At 42.4% G+C, this 19852-nt stretch overlaps 1 protein-coding gene across 1 annotated transcript in view; it reads right to left on the bottom strand.

Annotated features, from left to right (window-relative positions):
• Positions 1–19378, bottom strand: part of galnt10 (UDP-N-acetyl-alpha-D-galactosamine:polypeptide N-acetylgalactosaminyltransferase 10 (GalNAc-T10)) — a 36011-nt gene extending 16633 nt beyond the window's left edge. Inside the window, 4 exon segments of the mRNA XM_027026106.2 lie at positions 6968–7134; positions 9529–9667; positions 12295–12394; positions 19147–19378. Coding sequence (XP_026881907.2) covers positions 6968–7134; positions 9529–9667; positions 12295–12394; positions 19147–19305 — 565 coding nt within the window. The 5' untranslated portion in view covers positions 19306–19378.
• Positions 19379–19852: the final 474 nt, after the last annotated feature.

Below are 19852 nucleotides of genomic sequence, written 5' to 3'. Positions count from 1 at the left end.
CCAACATTCCTCAACAGCCTATTCCCAACATTCCTCAACAGCCTATTCCCAACATTCCTTAACAGCCTATTCCCAACATTCCTTAACAGCCGTTACCAGCATTCGACATTTTGCCCCAAATTCAAGGCTTCTTGTCTGAACCTCGTTGCTTGTTAGCTGTAATTACTCACTGCAGGTGTAGTTTCGCCTTGGCCTTTGGTATGATGTGAGGGACTCAGCACTTGAACTGAGTTAAATTCGGATGACCCTCACCATGACCTCACAGTTTCCTTCAAGAACTCCCTGGTGGTGTCACCATCTGAAGCTGCCCATATCCTGGGCATAACTTTGGACAACCAGTTGTCGTTCTCAACTCATGTTTCTAATCTAACCTGGTCTTGCAGAATTCTCCTTTGCAACATATGAAGGATCCGGCCCTTTCTCTCACAGGAAGCTATCCAGGTGCTTGTGCAGTCTCTTGTGATCAAAGTCAGTCACACCAGAGAAATAAGAAAAATACAGAACAGATGTATGTGTGAGAGACAGAAATATGCGATAGAAATGTGTGAAAATTTTCTAAACCTTCCATATTATTGACTGACAGAGGACTCATCAGCACAGACAGCACACACACACACAACAAACGTGGTGTTGTACGGCTGAGTGCTCCAACAGGGAGGATATGCAGTTTTGAGAAGTAAAAAGCACATTGACCCATGTTAGTTTCAGTTTTCACCTCTGTGTGTATGTGTGCGTTTCAGTCTGAGCCTCCTCACGCCTCTGTGTGTGTGTGTGTGTGTGTGTGTGTGTGTGTGTGTGTGCGCATGCACGCTCATGTATATACAGTCTTCCTGCTGCAGGGATTTAAAGGTAACAGCCATTGGCAGGGCTGGCTGATTGACTGGTCAGATATGGCTTCCATATTTAGAAGGTGAGGATATAAATAGTCCAGCTAATAACTGGAATTGCGACATTTCCACTCTGGGGACAGCTGGGATATTCTGAACCAGCTAAACAACATCATGCCCAGCAGGGCTTTCCAGAGGCCGGGACTGAGGTAACACACGCGGCTCAGAGCAGTCTGGGCAGAGGAACAGGCAATGCTAAGCGGATACATACACAAGTGGAACATGAAGGTCACAACAGAAAGCTACCATAGAGTACCACCTATCAAATCAATCTTCCACTGGAAAAATAGTACCACTCACCTACTCAAAACTTCAAATTCTACATGATAAAAAACAAGGCATTAAGAAAACATATTCATAATATTCATAATAGCACTGGCACATCTAAACTTGACTAATTTCAACAATTAATGGACATTTCTCTAAGCATTTCTATGCTAACAGACCTGGCAGGCACATCTGGGTATTGACTAATACCTGCAACTCACAAGGAGAATCCAGAGGCTGTCAGGGAAAATACAGAGATGGATTCTAGAGCTTCAAACTGAGAAAGGCACAGATTGAATCCAGAGGTCTACACTGAAAAAGACACAAACTGATTCTAGAGGCTGAAACCCATCAGTGCAATGTGATACAAAGCCCTCCCTGTTAAAGCCCCCCTACATAATGAAAAACACTATACAATGATAAAAAATTGTTTAACTTAGAGGCAATATCAGTTCTAATCCATCTTAAAACTCTGGTTTAAGTGATCATCAAACAGTTAAACAAAGGAAAATACAGATTTTGTGTCTATAAACTTGCTGTTTGCAAGTAAATGAACTTAAAATTTAAAAAAGGTGGCCAGAACGGTACTTTGAAAAGTTAAAACCACAAATCATTCACAGTGCATTGACCAACAACAGCTCTAGCAGTTTAGTGTTTCAGGGTTTAACAAAGTTCATCCGTCAATTGATGAATTTCTTCCATCTTATGAATGTATCATGGATGTGTTCAACCTTGTGCTTGGCCCTCCTCTCTGAGACTGTGCAAACACTGCGGATATGCTGGGAAAGTGATAGTGTCATCGTCATTAATGCAGAGCCCGTTCTGCTCAACAGAACATGTGCATCTGTGGCAGGCCCCAATACATGAGGCCCACAAGAATCCAGAACCTGGAAATACCCCCCCCCCCCCCCCAGTTCCTTCTAAAGAATCAACCCCTCCCCCCCACCCCAATGTTCCTTCTAGAAAAGCACCCCCCACACATATACACACACACACGGACACTGTTCCTTCTAGAGAATGAGCAATGAGGTAAGTAGAGTGCTGAGGCGTTATGAGGGAGAGTCAGGGAACATCAACCTGAATAAACGAAGCCCCCACAGTACAGGTTATCGGACAGGTCTGGTGGGAGGGGACACTCCGAGCAGTCATGCTGTGGAACTGACCTTCAGTTCCCAATTCTGCAGGATTTCAGCAAGGTGTATGTAAACGGGTGGAGGGGACACCAACACCATGAAGGGAGCAGGAGCACAGATGATGCTAATGGCCTCTCAGGCTACATCATGGGAGCAGGTACCAAGGCCCTGCTCAACATACACAAGCTGAAATTAGTCTAATGTTGATGGTCCTCTGATTTTTGAGGGGCTAAAGAGCCATTTCTGCTTGTGTCGTAAAATCACAGAGTAATTATTTCAAATATGCAAAATTGGTACTGCTTGAGTATGATGATATATTTAATGCTGTTTCTGATTTTTAGACTGAAGAGAAAATGCAACTCTCAGTAGTTTGCAAAAAATGTGCTAAAATTATAGCTTTCACACTAAAGGTGGTATTTATCACAAGTGGAGATGTACAGAGAAAAGCCCAGCTTGTTTGTACACGGCTCTCGGCATGCCTCACCCTTGAAAAAGTAGGCAAGAATGTTCTGCAAAAAGCATCCTGCAGAACCTGCAACTCCTAATGAAATGCTCAGACAATCAGAAGCTCAAATTTCTCACCTTCCATACTTCAATGACAAGCATAAATCCTTTGCGTTCTGCTGCAAAGCCTCCCTGGTCCTCTCGCCCTCATCTGCACAAGGACCAGTACGCAGCCATGCGCACAGCAAACCTGTTCAGTGTCTATGAGTTCTTAATACTTTGCAAATATTGATAAGCTTTGTCTGCTTGTCTAGAGGCTCCACCCACCTTCAGCAGGGCAGCAGGATTTGCAGTTAGATGACCTTGGAAGCAGTGCCCATCCTGTCAGTGAGAGCTCAGTAGCAACATGAGACAAAACACGCTGGCCACAGCTGCCAATCGGTTTGACAGCTTGCTTTACTCTGCTCAAGTGACAAACCAAGAGGTATCTAAATGCCTGCCTAGGTGTGTATTTACAGTGCAGAATGATCTACTAGAGCTATTCATTTTAGATTAAAAATAAGCAATATATAAATAAAATTCTCTCAACAGAACAACTAATTGTCACAGTATGCCGGGCACCCTGCTGGAGGAAGAAGCCCTCTCACGTGCACACCCAATCTCCCACTTATTAGTCATTACACACACCTGGTCCTTGTTTGCCCTCTTTTGTTCTGTTATTTAAGCCTTCAGGTTTCTGCCAGTCGTCCTGCACCTGGAGAGGTCGCCTGTACCTGCTCTCAAGCACCTCCAGTTCCTACATTAATCTACATGTCGTTAATCTACACGTCGAGTTATTACTGCTGCACTGTCAGCTTACTTCTTTGAGTTCACTTAAATCGAATGTTATGGAGAATTAATTAATTAATTAAATGAATTAAGTACACACATATTCAGATAATATGTACTGAGATATATGAAGATTTCTCACAGTTTAATGACTGAGCCAGTCTTATCCTGTTTGTGATGAGAACACCAAAAGTTCTTGAGTTGCGACTGAATCGTCATTTACGTTTGTCATTTAATGTCATTTATCTGACATTTTTATCCAAGGCAACTTACAATTCTGACTGAGTACAACTTGTGTAATTTGGTATTGTGCATTGGGGGGGTTTGGGGATTCACACTACTTTAGTTTACACTTCTTCACCTGTCTCTCGTATCTTATTAGGAAAGACTTTGGTGTTGTGAAACAGAGTTATATTATGTATGGTACATTTAGAGTTTCCATAAAGTTTTGAACCCTTTTTTAAATATGAAAACTATATCCACCCTCGATCTCCCCGGTGGGCTGACCGACCTTTACCACCTTTTATATTCTCCCTTTGTATTGTTTTACTTATATAGTTATGCTTTTTCTCTTTTTTTCTCTCCTTAATGAGGACTTTTTTGTTGGTTCCCTTTTCTTCCTTGCTTTGATTATTTGTTGCGGTTTATTTTATATAATTTCAGAAAACTCAATAAATGCATTGTTAAAAAAGGAAAGAAGGTAATGCCCTTACTGATAATGAGAAATATATAGACGTAGCCACGTTCCTGCTTGTTTGAGATGGCTCCTCCAGGCTAGTTTGGTTCATGGACAACAGATGAACAGTAAGCAATAAGTAAGCAAAAGTTAACTGCTAACATTTGACAGGCTGTTGCTTAGTAACAAGACCCACAACGCATCGTTAGTCAGTCATACAACTCACGCTATGAAGTATGCTGTTGTGACGTGTGGTGTTCACTAGATATTACGACTGTAATTTGAGTAATTGTAGTGTGTTGAAAATCACTCTAGAACTTTACAATTTGGACACAAATAGCAAAACAGTTGACGAATAGCCCTAAAACACAGGCAGGGATCCATCTTTGGTCCCAGACATATTTTCTGTCATGCAGAAGAAAAGCCAGTATGTTCAGATTAGCTAAAGGTCTTCTGCCCTGGCTACTCTTCAATGATCATGTGCACTTCTGATCTTGTGACCTTGAGGTCTTTCTCTTTCCCTGGAGCTTGACACAGCTGCCCACGTCCAGCACATTAGAGCGCTAATGTGCTGGTTCAGTAGGACTCCACACTAAAGCCATTCAGTGCGATGAGGTCATTCCCGCTACAGCGCCGTAACGAGGGGTTTGGGTCGGGCCGAGCGCCCACGCACATCTGCACCGCCAAGGGCTCTTACAGAGTGTCATACAGTCAGAGCTGCACTGCTATATCAATAAAATCTGACTCCTTCAAAACCACTCATATGCTAATCTGTGCACGCTCACACAGCCTAGGAGTAGCCAGTACACAGTACGTAGGATTGTTATAATACTTAGGGATGGATAATACCGCTAAACCCAGAGTTGAGCGCCTGTATTCAGTCTGTGAGGTTTTGAAAACGCAATATTCAACACTCCCAATAGAAAAGTAATTCAATAGAAAGTAATTGGAACACAGTTGCTAAGCACAGTTGTTAGTTAGCTAATAACTAATGTTAGTATCATGCATGGCCCATGTAAAGGGTTAGTGACATCAACAGACAGAAGAAAGCTTTCAAATGAAAAGATGCTGCAGTCCAACCAGGCAGCTCGAACTGGTGGTTTAATAATTTGGTTATTCCATGGTAAGAATAGTTAAAGTCACCATCCAGAACTATTACATAAAAAGTCATCACAGTAGTGAAAAAGTCCAATACTGATAAAGGACAATACCGCAATGCTGTTCCACATGTGACTTTTTCAAAATGCATTCTAAATGTATTCTCTTTTTATGTATTTTATAGGAATATGTAACTGAATAAATTTAGGAATGGTATTCAGTCAACAATGGCATTTCAAAAGCAGACTATTGAACACAAAGCAAACTCTGTGAAGAAACCCTAACCCTAACTTTAGAGAGAAAGCCTTTTCTCCATAACATTTTAAAATCTGACCACAGAAGCTCAAGATGATCAGTGTTGGTTATTAGCTCATCTAGAGGCAGGCGGGCCAGAGGGTGAAACAGGCTAACTCAGCCCCAGTCAACGTGACACCGCTCCTCCCACTACACTGTGATGTCACAACACCCAATATCAGCAACAAGACTCAGTTTTATATCCTGATAATGATGCATATCATTATATTGTCCTGCCTTTGTAACTGCCACCCATACATGGTTAGATTAACTGTTTTGGAAAGTGTGAGTTTAGATTGGTAAAGGTCATTTTTATTTCCATCCTGCATCATCGTCATTAGCTCACCCAGAACAGTCTCAGCTTACATGTAGATGACACTTCTATTATATTAATGAAACTCAGGGCAGTGGGTGACCACTGCACTCACTGGTTATTACATTCTACCCTACACTCATATGGACTATGTTCATGTCTGACTGCTGAAACCATACAGGTATTTTGGCTTTGCATTCTCATGCTGAATTAGGGTTTGGGTCACTGTGCAGCAGCCCTGTAACTCTCTTGTACACTTATTCAAAGACTTGAAGACTAATTACAAATTCAGAGTGGGACAGTGATGTGATGTGCCCTGATTAACCCAGCAGAATTGAGACAGTTCAGTCTGAGCTGTAGTCTGACATTCCCTGCATGCTTTAACTCACCTACCACGTAAAGCAAACAAGCCAACTAACTCAGACAAACTCCAAGGCTTCGGCTGGTGTAATCGTTCAACAGCAGGTGGAGATGTGGCAGATGAGGACGGAGAAGAGCAGAGCCTTGTTAACATACGAGCACCAGACAGCCCTGTGCAGCCAGGAGATGCTCACATAAACAAATGAGTCATTCACGCCTTGAGGGAGCAGTCAGTGTCTCTGGGTGTGCGTGTGTGTGTGTGTTTTCCTTGTAGTACCTGTTGCTAAGTAGCCTCCTAAAATCACACATATATGTGGGTATGTATAGTAATAATCTGTGTATTTTTATATTATCATTTTAATTTGATAAGCAGATTTGACCATATTCTCCTGTAGAGGAAACACGGTCATCACAGATATAACACCATCACAGATATAACACCATAGCGTAGTACCCACACATATCAGGCACTTTGAGCAAGAGTGCATATCTGTATAATTATACTGCAGGACTGGCAGCTTGCCGTGTGTGTCCCTGTGTGTCTGGGTGTTTGCGCGCGCGTGCGTATGTGTGTGTGTGTGTGTGTGCATAAGAGTGTGTGTGTGCGCGTGCACACTCGCGCATGTGTGTGCGTGCATGTCTGCGCGCAGGTGTGTGTTGCTGGTACCTCTGTCACTGAAGTCGTCCACGAGGATGACCTCGGCGATGAGCTGGGGTGGAGAGCGGTTGAGCACACTGTGCACAGTTCTCAGCAGGGAACTCCAACCCTCATTATGAAAAGGAATGATGACGCTCGTGTTGGGCAGCTTCTCCACATACAGCTTCAGCTTACAGCTGCACACAAATACAAACAAATTCCATAAAACAACAACTAGCTCCATCCTGGATCTCACAAAGAATTATACAATGAGACATTCACATAAAGGAATCATGCTGTGTTCATTACAGCAGCTATGATTCCCGCACAATGTACCAATCTAATTAGGTTTCATTCATATGATTCGCTGACTTGAATACAATCCGTACGCATAATGACCGCTCCCATCAGTCAAATAGCACTGGAGAATAATTAAACATTAGGTGAAAATTCGCAAAACTGCAACTTTCACTATCTTTTCCATTTATAAACTACACTCCAATAAAGCGTGTGACAATATTAAATTAGACATCGTTATACAGGATGATGTCTATTAGAGCCCCGAGCCCTAAACAGGCCTGCTGGAAAGAGAACTAACCTTAAATCATAACACCTACCCTCCCACCAACACTCTGAATGTAACGTATGTTTGAACATCAGTGAAGCGGACCAGAGCAGGAGTTCTGGGCTCATCATTTCTCACTGTAAACACTCCCTGACCTTCTACAAAGCTCAAAGACACTCGAAGACAGTGAGGAAACCTTTCGAGGAAAGACTGGATTAATTTATCTCAGGAAAATGTGTTTCGGTCCCTGGACTGCTTATTAAGCTTGCAAACCTTTTCGTGGGTGTGCAGAGCCTGTCGCTACAGTATATTGGGAGCGTTTAGCAAAGACCGCTAAGTCTAGCAACCCTGCTGCATCTGAGCCAGTTATTCTGAACCCCACGCACCATGCACAGCTGAGAGAGCTGGCACAACAACATAGGAGATCCAACTCAACGAGGGGCTGGTGAAAATAAAGTCATCAGGATAAGAACCATGAGGATAACGTCCACACTTAGCACTTAAATTCAGCAAAGACAAATAATTCCATAATTATTCCAGCATGAAAATGCCCAAACTAAAACCCAGCTGGTAACAGAGAAAACAATGATCAGGCTGATATGTGGCAGGATCAGTAGGTCATGGAATAATGTCACTGATGATCAAAATCATACTGCACAGAAACAGATGAAGATAATTACTAGAGTTATAGTTTCTTCCATTATGATATAGATCAACAGTCTGTTTAACTGGAGGCTGCATGTAACGCAGCCGTGCTGTGGAGTCCTCTCGCGTGTATTGCGGCCATGCTGTGGAGTACTTCACTTAGCGCAGCTGTCCTTATGATTGAGCTGAATAATATGATTAGTTAAGAATGTACTTATTAAATCTCAGTCTCCTTTTGACTTTCTTTATCCAAACTTTTGCACACAGCAGATGGCTGCACCAGCATGTAAACTGCACCTTCTGTTTGATACGTAGGGTTGAGGTTATGACTAAACTGCACCTTCCATTTGACAGGTTGCGGTGACAGTGGCTCATGCAAACAGGGAGTTTGTTTAAGGACCTGTGAAGCTGTGAATTTAAAGCAAATTTAAGAATATTGGTCCTCACATTTCTGTTCATCATCGTAACAGGGGAGGTGATAGCACCAGACATGAGGATGACTGGGACCCAGAAACACATCTCAGAGGCCACACAGAGGCCATTAGTCTCATTTCATGAGATATTCTTGACTGCAAAGACAATTTGGAATTTATCCAGTGTTCCCTGTGCACTTCATAGATATACAAAACAACCCAATGTTGAATTTGAGTTCATTGAGAAAAGTTGTCCTAACTAATATAGAGGAAGCTGTAAAATCATTTAAATGCGAGACTGACAGAAGGATGTTTGGTGCTCCAGTACACAAGTGAAGGACCTGATGGTTCCTACAACAATGTGATTTCACTACCCTCCGAAAAAAACGTTAAACCAGTACAGAAGAATCCTTCCCCATTTAACACAGACCAACCAGTGCAGGTTCTGAGTTTATAATTCATCTAGTAAATAACAGAAAATATATGCCTCAATTCAGAATATATAGGTCATATTACATCAACCTCAACTACAGGAACCAGAAAATCAGGCAAATTTGTTTTTTGATCAAGCCATTCCATTAACACAGTGCCTATTCACAAATTCATCTGTTGTGTGGTATCCAGATTATTTGGTTATGGTTATAGTTAACTGTAACCCAAATTCATGAATGAGAAAGGAATGTGGGCTGGAGAGCAGTCAGTCACATCACTGATGAGAGAACAGCTCATGCAGAGCCTGGGAGGACCTGGAGAACCGAGGCACCGTGCCCCGCCGCGTCTGGCAGGTCTGCACCGTGCTTGGTCTTTAGCTGGCCTGTACTTCATTTCAGCATTGGTAAATGTAAATGTTTTTTGTATGCCTAGTCACTGGCACACTAAACTAAAGAGCAACATTTGGTTTTAAACATAAAGGTTAATAAAGACAGAACTCAAAGTTTAAAAGCTAAGAAGAACAAAGCTTTGCTTACTTTGGGTGTCTGATATCGGGCAGTGAGCGGTTGAGGGAAATTCTGTTGCTAACGTAAATGTTGAAGCCGTTCTCCCTGTAGGCCTGGTCAACGCGGTCCGCGTCCGTCAGTGGGAAAGATTTGCCCTGTTCACCATTACCTTCAGTCAGATCAGCATACAAATAGAACACATCACTGGTACCAGAACCAACAGCACACAGATTCCAGTTAGTGAACAGTGATTAATGTATTGGACTGCTCTGCACTTGGTATGAAGGTGCAAAGACCCTTAGCATCTTCTCAGCAAACAGAAGATGCTTGTAGCATCTGTACCAGCTCCCCGCTGTATCCTGGGCTTGTGGAGGCAGCTGACAGGGTCTCCACCTGTTCGAGCTGGACAGCCGGACCGCTGGAGTTTGGAGGAACATCCCTCCATGCTGAAGCTCCGTGCAATCTTCCTCAGCTGTCCCCGGCAGAACTCTCCCAGAACCCTCTCCAGGAGAGCTGCCTCAAAACCCAGACTGAGTGGTAATTAACGCAGGTGGTGGGATGTGTGCTGCTTGTCAAAAGTTTGGAGACACCTTGCTTCTTTTCTTTCTGGCTACTTTACAATAAAATAAGAAAATATACCTGTAGAGCATTTTTAGTAATACTTTACATTTCGAGACAGCCTGCTTCATGTTCATCCAATCGTCTTCTTGGGTATATAGAGCAGGCTTTGTCTAAATGTCTTGACAGTATTCTATTGTCAGAATCTTTTTGGGGATCTCCCAGGAAGGCCTGAAAAACTCTTCATATGCGTAAACTGCACCAGGGTTACACCTGCTAAGGGAGAGGGCTTTTTTAAATGAACATATAGTGTAATTGTTTTTAGTTATAATCACAAACATTTACAATTGTATGCATGTGTGATAGCTATCCTCAAAATAAACATGATTACAATTTAATAATGTCAGGTAATTACAACTTGACAAAGAAAACATCTTTTTAAACTTCAAAATGTTAAAAAAAAAAAAAAAAGCATAAGTGTCCCTAAGCCTTTGCTGGACAGTGCATCTTATTGCCACCTTGAAAATGATCAGTAAAACCCTGCTCACTACAGTCACATTTGCTTCCCAAGAGATGTTTGGATAATTCTACATATTCTAACTATAATCAAAGATCAGAACAAAAGATCAGATTTATATAATAAACAAGTGTTTTCAGAACAAGAACATGTCAACTTCACCATTACAGTGGACTTCGTCCAGACCATTTTAAGCAGACATGTTTTACTTCAAGTTCGGTTTATTCATCACATACATAGTCATACACAGTATAACTCGCAGTGAAATGGTGGAGAGTGCTCTGTCCAAACTGAGGAAAAGAAAACAGCGGTGTATAGAGAAAAATATATATATGCAAGATAAATATATATATTCTATGTATGTACAAAATATATTAACAATGTATGTACAATATATGTATATTATGATTATATACACAATGTACAATGTATATGTGTATTACTTGTGATTCACAGTATCCCTACTAGTACAGGTTTCCCTTACTCTGCCCCATCACTCCTGAATAAGCCTGGATGGTCTGTGCTGGGTCTTTCAGATTTCAGCAGATAGACTAAGATTTCGTTGCTTCGAGCGAAACACACCAAACAAGGTGAAAGCAGTGCAGTGAAAAGTGCTTTTTGAGTTAAGCCTATGTAACAACAACTGAGCCCAACACTACAGAGAATAGATCATTTAGGTAAAGTGAAAGACCCTATCTTAACATCTTAATCAAACAGCTTAATATTCCATGATGTGTGTACACACCTACTGCAGTAATCAGAAGGTTGCCAGTTCAAGTTCCACCACTGAGCAAGACCCTTAACATGCTGTAAATTTAAATGTACTGAGACCCGTGTGCTGTGAGGAGAGTGCACGCCTCCTGAGACCCGTGTGCTGTGAGGAGAGTGCACGCCTCCTGAGACCCGTGTGCTGTGAGGAGAGTGCACGCCTCCTGAGACCCGTGTGCTGTGAGGAGAGTGCACGCCTCCTGAGACCCGTGTGCTGTGAGGAGAGTGCACGCCTCCTGAGACCCGTGTGCTGTGAGGAGAGTGCACGCCTCCTGAGACCCGTGTGCTGTGAGGAGAGTGCACGCCTCCTGAGACCCGTGTGCTGTGAGGAGAGTGCACGCCTCCTGAGACCCGTGTGCTGTGAGGAGAGTGCACGCCTCCTGAGACCCGTGTGCTGTGAGGAGAGTGCACGCCTCCTGAGACCCGTGTGCTGTGAGGACAGTGCACGCCTCCTGAGACCCGTGTGCTGTGAGGAGAGTGCACGCCTCCTGAGACCCGTGTGCTGTGAGGAGAGTACACGCCTCCTGAGACCCGTGTGCTGTGTCGTGGGTACACGCCTTCTGAGACCCGTGTGCTGTGAGGAGAGTGCATGCCTACTGAGACCCATGTGCTGTGAGGAGAGTACACGCCTACTGAGACCCCTGTGCTGTGTCGTGGGTACACGCCTTCTGAGACCCGTGTGCTGTGTCGTGGGTACACGCCTATTAAGACCCCTGTGCTGTGTCGTGAATACACGCCTATTGAGACCCGTGTGCTGTGTCGTGGGTACACGCCTACTGAGACCCGTGTGCTGTGTCGTGAATACACGCCTATTGAGACCCCTGTGCTGTGTCGTGAATACACGCCTATTGAGACCCCTGTGCTGTGTTGTGAATACACGCCTATTAAGACCCCTGTGCTGTGTCGTGGGTACACGCCTACTGAGACCCGTGTGCTGTGTCTTGAGTACACACCTGTCCGGGCTGCATCTCGCCTGATGGCCTCATAGTCATGCCAGTCTTTCCTCTGCTGACCATCCCGAACTACTGGAGGCCTGGGCCTTACGTTCATTTTCTAACACACACAAAAACACAGGGTGTATTTAAACACAGAGCAAAACACTTTCTTCATACTGTTCCCCAGCCTGTGTCTGGTATCATAACACACTACAATTCAGCTCTCAAGTTTGGAGAAGTGGTAAAGCAAAACGTATAAACTGTGGTAGGATGATGGAGTTTTGGTATCATGACCTGTGTGTATAATTGCAAATTGTGAAACAAAAGTTCAAGAAAAGAAATGTCATGCTATTGTAGAATGTTGCAATGATGCATTTCCAGGAAAAATCAGAAATAAATATTTCTAACTAATATATGCCAATATCTTGCCTGCTTACAAAAGCTGGCCTGTTGTAGTCTGGAGGGGTTTCTGTGATCAGAGGTTGTTTGTATATCTAATGACAAAGATCAGTTTGAGGGCAAGGAAAGATGTGAGATCTTAAATATAGTAAAAAAATGTTAAAGTTTTTGACCTGTGTTTTTTTTTTTGGATTTTCCTCCATGTGAAAGACTGCAGTTTACAGCTGCAGCCCTGTCAAATATTAAAAGTTGACATTCAGAAATTTTTGGTGCATGTGAAGGATACACTGCAGCTCTGAACATTTTAACGCAGAGTGTCTTTTTCCATGAAAGAGCAATGAATTGGTATTCAAGCTTAAATCAGGTTAAAAGCATAGCAAATGAGGGAAGTGTGTGGCTGAATGATTCATTAACTTTAAACAAGCTCAATTAATGGTCTCTCCCACTTAAACATTACTGTGCTTAGCGTTTGGATCTGAGTGCTGAATGAATGTGATTTTATTCTACACCTCTATATGAAAATCAACAGAAAACTAGACCCCTGATCTCCACTATTAGTCTCTCCTCCACTGTAGGGCTGAATGGTTCTGAGTACAGACAGTAAATGCTCCAGTCACATTAATACATGAAAGGAATGCTTGTGCGCCACGCTCAGAGCTGCAGACTCACGCTTGGGACCGCAAACCCACTCCCGGGACCGCAGAACCACAGGTGGGATGTTTTAATGATGTAGGGATTCACTGATTGGCTCTACACAAATATTTTAAATATGTCCTGTCATATTTTTCACACATAAAAAGAAGCACTAAAATAACTCCAAATTATCCACCTGGTCAGACACATGCAGGAACTGGAGCTGTTTAGGGACAAAATTACGATGAGACCCTGATGCCTGGTACTGATTTCCAGCACTACACTTAAGATTAAGATTTTCAGTTTTACTGTAATTGCTCAGTACAAGGCTATGAAACACTTCTCTTCACATATCCCAGCTTCCTCTGGAAACTGACACTGCCATCGTATCTGCTCGGCCCTAGAGTGAAAAAGAGGCTGTTTGTTTCTCAGCTTCTGCTGACCTTACAGCTTGCCTTTACCCAGGCATCAGGTGTGAGGTCACGCTGGCCAATCAGCTGAAGTAATTCCTCAGTGACTGACAAAACGTGGACCACATTTGCATTTGAGGGCCAGGATGGAGTTTCAGGGGCTACACAGCAGTCAGGACCCAGCCACCAAGCTGCTCTTACAGTCACACTGAATCTCCAGGAGAAGAAACTGAGAAGAAAGATGGTAAATACAGAGTAAGCAGAAAAAAAGGAAGCCTGGCAGTAGTTTACAGTGTGACGCGTACTATAACAGCTGTGCAGAAACACCGACTGCTAAACATGCGGCTCAATGCAAATCAGACGTTTGATGAAGCTGAAGTGAATGTTCAACTGACTGCATAATCCAACAAGTGATGACAGGGCACTTATAATGCTGTTAGCAAAGTGTGACCTCACTGGATACAGCTCCATACCAACACACTCCCACACTGATTCAGTCTTGACAGCAGCCTAATAAAATAAGCTGTCCCAGGGGTGAGACCAGATTTGCATCTGGAAGCCCATTACTGGGAGGATTTTCAGATTACAAACATCCTCATTTTCTGCTGGTTTTCCCCTGTCTAATCTTCTATTAGATTACATGAGGCAATGAGGTGCTCACACTGCCAGAGTTCCAGCTTGTACTGTTTTATATCCGACTGATCAGAGTCCACACTCGAATACAAAACACACTGATCCAAAAGTGCATTAGAACCTCATCACTCATGTGGGGTGAAGGGAGCTGGTTTGGGAGTGCATGTGGGAGTGTTGGACACTGGTATCTTTGTGCTGGGAGCTGGTGTGGGTGTGGGTGTGTGGGTGTTGAACTGGTGTGGGGGTGTGCCTGTGGTGTGGTTATGTGGAGATGTTGGGGGGGGAATTTCACCTCCTGCAAGGAAATTGCAGACAGCAGGTGCACTATCTTATTCTACTTGAATCCTGCACACATCTCAACATTTTTACTGACAGTCATTAGAAGGGGAAGACCCAGGAATGCAAATGAGAAACAGATACTGGGTGATGGCTTCACAACACAGACATCCTACAGGTATGAAAGCAATTTGGTGACAGAGGGTCACGAGACAGCAGGTCTGTGTTCTACCAACTCCACCAACCTCACTGAGAAGTGCAGCTTACTGTACCTGTGCTGTTGGACATAGGTTATGAGGTGGAAGAGAGACAGAGGAATTTTTTTTTTCTAATTAAAATAAAATAAATTAATTAATAAATATATTTTTCCAAAAAAAGGTTATATATATATATATATATATATATATATATATATATATATATATATATATATATATATATATATATATATTCAAATATTCATTCAATATGAACTCTAACCCCATCACACGAAGAGTAAGATAATTCTGAGGACATCTGTATCTGGTTAGTCTCATTTTCAAACAGCAAAACATGTCAAATAATAAAGTTGCTGGCAAATTAGCATACAAACGACACCCAGTGTCTGTTTTGTAACAATCCAAAACAGAAGATGTTTTTAATGTTATGTATGAACACACCAGTCGGCAATGCTAAAGCACGGGCTACCAGTAGGAAGTGGGCAGATCCATCGGAATTGTTGGAATACACACCAGTGATCAGGGTCTTTGGAAAGGGGCAGAGGAGGCCAAAGCCTTTTTCTTTAGTTTAAGAATAAGACATGACTGGAAAAAGCATTTCACTATTTACAGCATTTGGTAAATACCCTTGTCCAGAGCAACTTATGGAAGTGCTTTTCAGTGTCTGTCAGATACATATATGAGCATAGATAGATCAATGTCAAGAATATTTATCTGGCTAGAGTGGAAAAGACACAAAGTTTTTTTTAAGGGCATATTTAAGTGCTTAGTGACTCAGTGAAGAGGTGGGTCTTCAGTCTTCGTTTGAAGACAGCTAGTGACTCAGCTGTACGAACAGCCAGTGGAGGTTCATTCCACCTCCTGGCTGCCAGGACAGAGAAGAGTCGTGATGCATGTTCTTTGTGTCTTTAATTACACATTACATTTAAATATATTAAAAGACCATTACTGACACTGACTGTCTTGGAGAAAACTGGCAGAGCACAGCACTCTAAGGTTAGGGACACACTGACCAGACACACAGTACTCTAAGGCTAGGACACCGACCAAGCTATCGGCTGTCGGGTGGGATCAGGCCGCTGGAAGGTGTCAGTGTGTGGAGTTTCCATGTGTGGAGTGTTCTGCATGGCTGGCTCTAGTTGGATCTCGTCAGAGCGGGTTTGGCTGATTGTTGAATCAGTGTGGGCAGCTGGTATAAGGGTTTCTTGTGGCATTGTGGCTTGATCTGCCAAGGCAGTGTGCAAGGCTAACAGGTGACATGGGAAACAGTGATGTTCTAACCATCTACAGAAGAGCCTGAACATTTGTCATTACCTTAATGCTACCATGTGCAATTTAAAGGAAGGAAGGAAGTAGAAGTGGGAGTCATTCAGAACTCGATGCACTTCAGGAAGCAGAGGATTCTTTTGGAGCCATTTTCTCTTGTGCAGCATGTAGGTTCAGAATGTATGTGCATGTTGTTCATCAGCTGTAGTGTTTGGAGTGTTAGAGAGTAAATACACACAGACGACAACAGGACACAGTGAGATGACAGAAGATCATCACTCACTCACAGGTTTGTTCTTCGCTGTCAGTTTGGTGTGTCCCTAGCCTTAAACACACATGCACACCCACCACAGCTGGGGGCCATAGCTGGGTCTTCAGACTGACAGCATATCCACAACAATCTGCAGTCTCACTAACATGTTTCTGTAGCTTCCAGCTCAGACAATCATCTGATTAAACCCACACAAATCTATAATAAACCAATTTTGAACTTTTTGACCTTTACAATTAGTTAACTATAAAATGTAGGAATCAATCTGTATCTTGCAGGAGCCATTTGTATGAAGCATTTCTTTCTTAAAATGTGCTTACAAGTGAATTGTTTCCCAATGAAGGAATATTTTATGGACTAATGAATTGTATCTATTTTGTTATCTTAAAGAAACAGGAGTGTGAATATAGAAAACAAACTTAATGAAGGCCTGTAGCCTAATCAGTAAAGGACAAATTAGGCTTCAATTAAATTTCTTTATGTCTTTAAAGGAATGATGTATGGTTGATACTAAAGTTGCTATTTTTACCCTTAGAATGGATTTTTATGAATTCCAGACAACGTTTCAGGGCCTCGAGACTTATAAGGAAATGTTTGGGTATCAAATATGCTAATCTGCACTCCTCATCAGCAAGTGCTCTTACACTAACAAGTGGTTTATGTGGGTCATGTCTTAAAATTTGGTGAAGTTACGAGTGTTTGCTCAATCTGGCGTGGCACAGTCAACCAAAAATACACGAAATGTAAGATAGGAAATGTCACCATCCTAAAGCCTATCTTATTATAAACTCAAACAGATGTAGCTGTAAACTCTTTCTAATGAATATGCAAATTCCAGTTATGCAGCCAGTGACTGCACTGAACTGGATATGCTAATCTGCATATAGTTAAGCTTTTGTAACGCCACAAGAAACGTTGCACAGCTTGTGCCAATGGTGAAAGTGCGGCTGCAAGTTATGGACTACTAGAGTCTCCCACTTCTGGCCTGTGTGCTGCACTGCTCATAGCTGAATGGGACTTACACACCTTCATGCACTGCTGTGGAGTCTGCAGTTACTGTGCACTGAAATTAATCTGCAGAGCCATCATTCAACATAACTGTCTCACAGGGAGGGTCACGCAGGCCAGCAGGGGCGGGTTACGCAGGCCAGTGAGGCAAATGGAAACTAGCAGGAAGTATGGGTCTCTAGCTTCCATTCATCTCTCAGCAGTATGAATTACCTGGGGCAGTGGTAGCTCAGGTTGCTGGTTCAAGCCCCACCACTGGCAAGTTGCCACTGCTGGGCCCCTGAGCAAGGCCCTTAAGCCTCAATTGCTTAAGTTGTACTCAGTCATAATTGTAAGTCACTTTGGATAAAAGTGTCAGGTGATTGCCGTAAATGTAAAATATTTCTGAGACTTAGGACTTCTCTTATATCATCTATAAATACTAGGGGCCACATGAGGGTAACTTAATCCAATATATAAAGTTTGTACAAAACTGTATATATAACAATGTAAAAACATTTAAGTCCCGCTGGTCAACAGGAGTGTTACACCATGACATGCTTTTTTCAGGTTTGGAAATGATCAAGCTAACATTTAGCCTGCAATTACTAAAATGTTCTGGTCATATTTAATGACAGTTTTGATGTTACAGCTGTCAGGAGAGTTTATTACATGACTTGCTTAGTTGGGTCTGGGACCAAAATTGTGTACAGCAACCTTTTCTCAACAAATCCACTATAAAAATGTATGAATTCATTCATTTGAAAATATTATAAACAGACTATCAAATTTCATGGTGCCTTACACCAGGAATCTATAATCCTAGTCTTTGAGCTGCGATGTTGCATATGTGAGATGAGTTACAGTACCCTCCAGCATTTGTAACGTTTCAGTGAAGATCAAATGTGTGTACAATACAATCTTTTCGTTTTCATCAGCCAAGGTTTTGCCAGAGCATTTACTATGAAGACTAAAGGTGCAAACAGTAACAGTGTGTGTGTGAGTGTAAAAAGCTGATGTGTCTGAAAGAGTTCTAGAGTTCGAGAAAGACGCTATGTAAATGTAACTAATAATAATAACAACAACAACAACAACAATTTATAGAACTTCCCTCTGGTAAATCTTGAGTTCAACTTAAGGAAAACCTTGCCGTTTCCGAAAATGTCTGTTCCTGACAAATGGGTTGACATATCAACACTAAGATTCCCACATGAACCCTACAAATATCTTCTAAAATGTTTTAATGAAGGGAATGTGAAACTTGTAAATGAAATACTAGTTTAGTCTTAAGAGTTTCTAAACAGGACAAGACGACGTCCTTTGTCGGGTTCATTCGGCTAATGACACCACGCGGATAAAACTTTACAATACTACAATCACTCTTTACACTTCATAGACGTGAAGTGAAGAGGCATACATTAGTAAACATGCAGTACTTCCGCGACAACAGTGCAAGATCAGTATGGCAGTAGACGGACCATGTTCAACTCACACAGCCAGCTAAAAGCTCACACGCTGCGTCCCGTGAACTTCGTCCTAACTATGACATTAGCTGACAGTCAAAGACGTTAGAGAAAGGACAAACACTAGGAAAGGACAAACACCAGGAAAACTGCGCCGCAGCGCCGCCGTAGCTCTGAAGCTCAGCGTATGTACAGGCTGTTGCCTGCGTTTGGAAAGCCTCCCGTGGAGGTTCGCCATGTATTCGCGTAGCTGGAGTAGAGAAAGGACCGACCACATACAGGTAGAAAAACTCCCTTACCATCAGGGCTCTTACCTGGACCTGTGCAAGCCCGCCTGGTCCCTCCACGAATTCGGGCGAGTTTTCAAACATTCGGTCTCGATATAGGGACCACAATCCGACATTAGGCAGAAAAAGCAGAGCCACGATAAGCAGTCCAGCAAACTGCATTAATCGCTTCTCTTTTCGCCTCATCTCAACGAGTAGTTTCCGTTATACACCGCTACAGACCCTGTCAGGTAATACCAACTTTGACTCTGAAACACAAACTGCGTTCCAATGCGGACACTTCCGCTAGGTGGAGCGACCCACAAAATTTAATGGGGGTGTTAGACAACAATTCGCATACAAATGAACCGTTGGTATAACATTTTATAAAAGACAACGCTCAGTAAAATTGTTAAAATGTAATTAAAAGTCGTAGGATGGGTATATGCGCATGCGTCCATAGCTTATCAAATTATATACTGTAAAGAGTTTTGTGGGCCCCTTTACTTGCACTGAATGGTACTATCCAGAAAGTTGTTCCAGTGGAGGGATTAACAGGTTGATACTGTTAATATCGTTAGTACAGGTAGGCCTAGTAATGCATATCGATACAGATATTTTTTTCATTTTTTTTTTTTTAATATACAAAAAAAAAATGGGTGTGGGATGTCATACAAAATATCAAACCAAAGTTATTAAATGTAACAACAAAACAACAGTAACAACAACACACACACACATACATACATTCTAA

This window comes from Electrophorus electricus, chromosome 6, assembly GCF_013358815.1.
Source record: "Electrophorus electricus isolate fEleEle1 chromosome 6, fEleEle1.pri, whole genome shotgun sequence".
Classification (NCBI taxonomy): Eukaryota; Metazoa; Chordata; class Actinopteri; order Gymnotiformes; family Gymnotidae; genus Electrophorus; species Electrophorus electricus.
The sequence above is the reverse complement of the archived record's forward strand: the minus strand, read 5'-3'. Positions and strand labels throughout refer to the sequence as shown.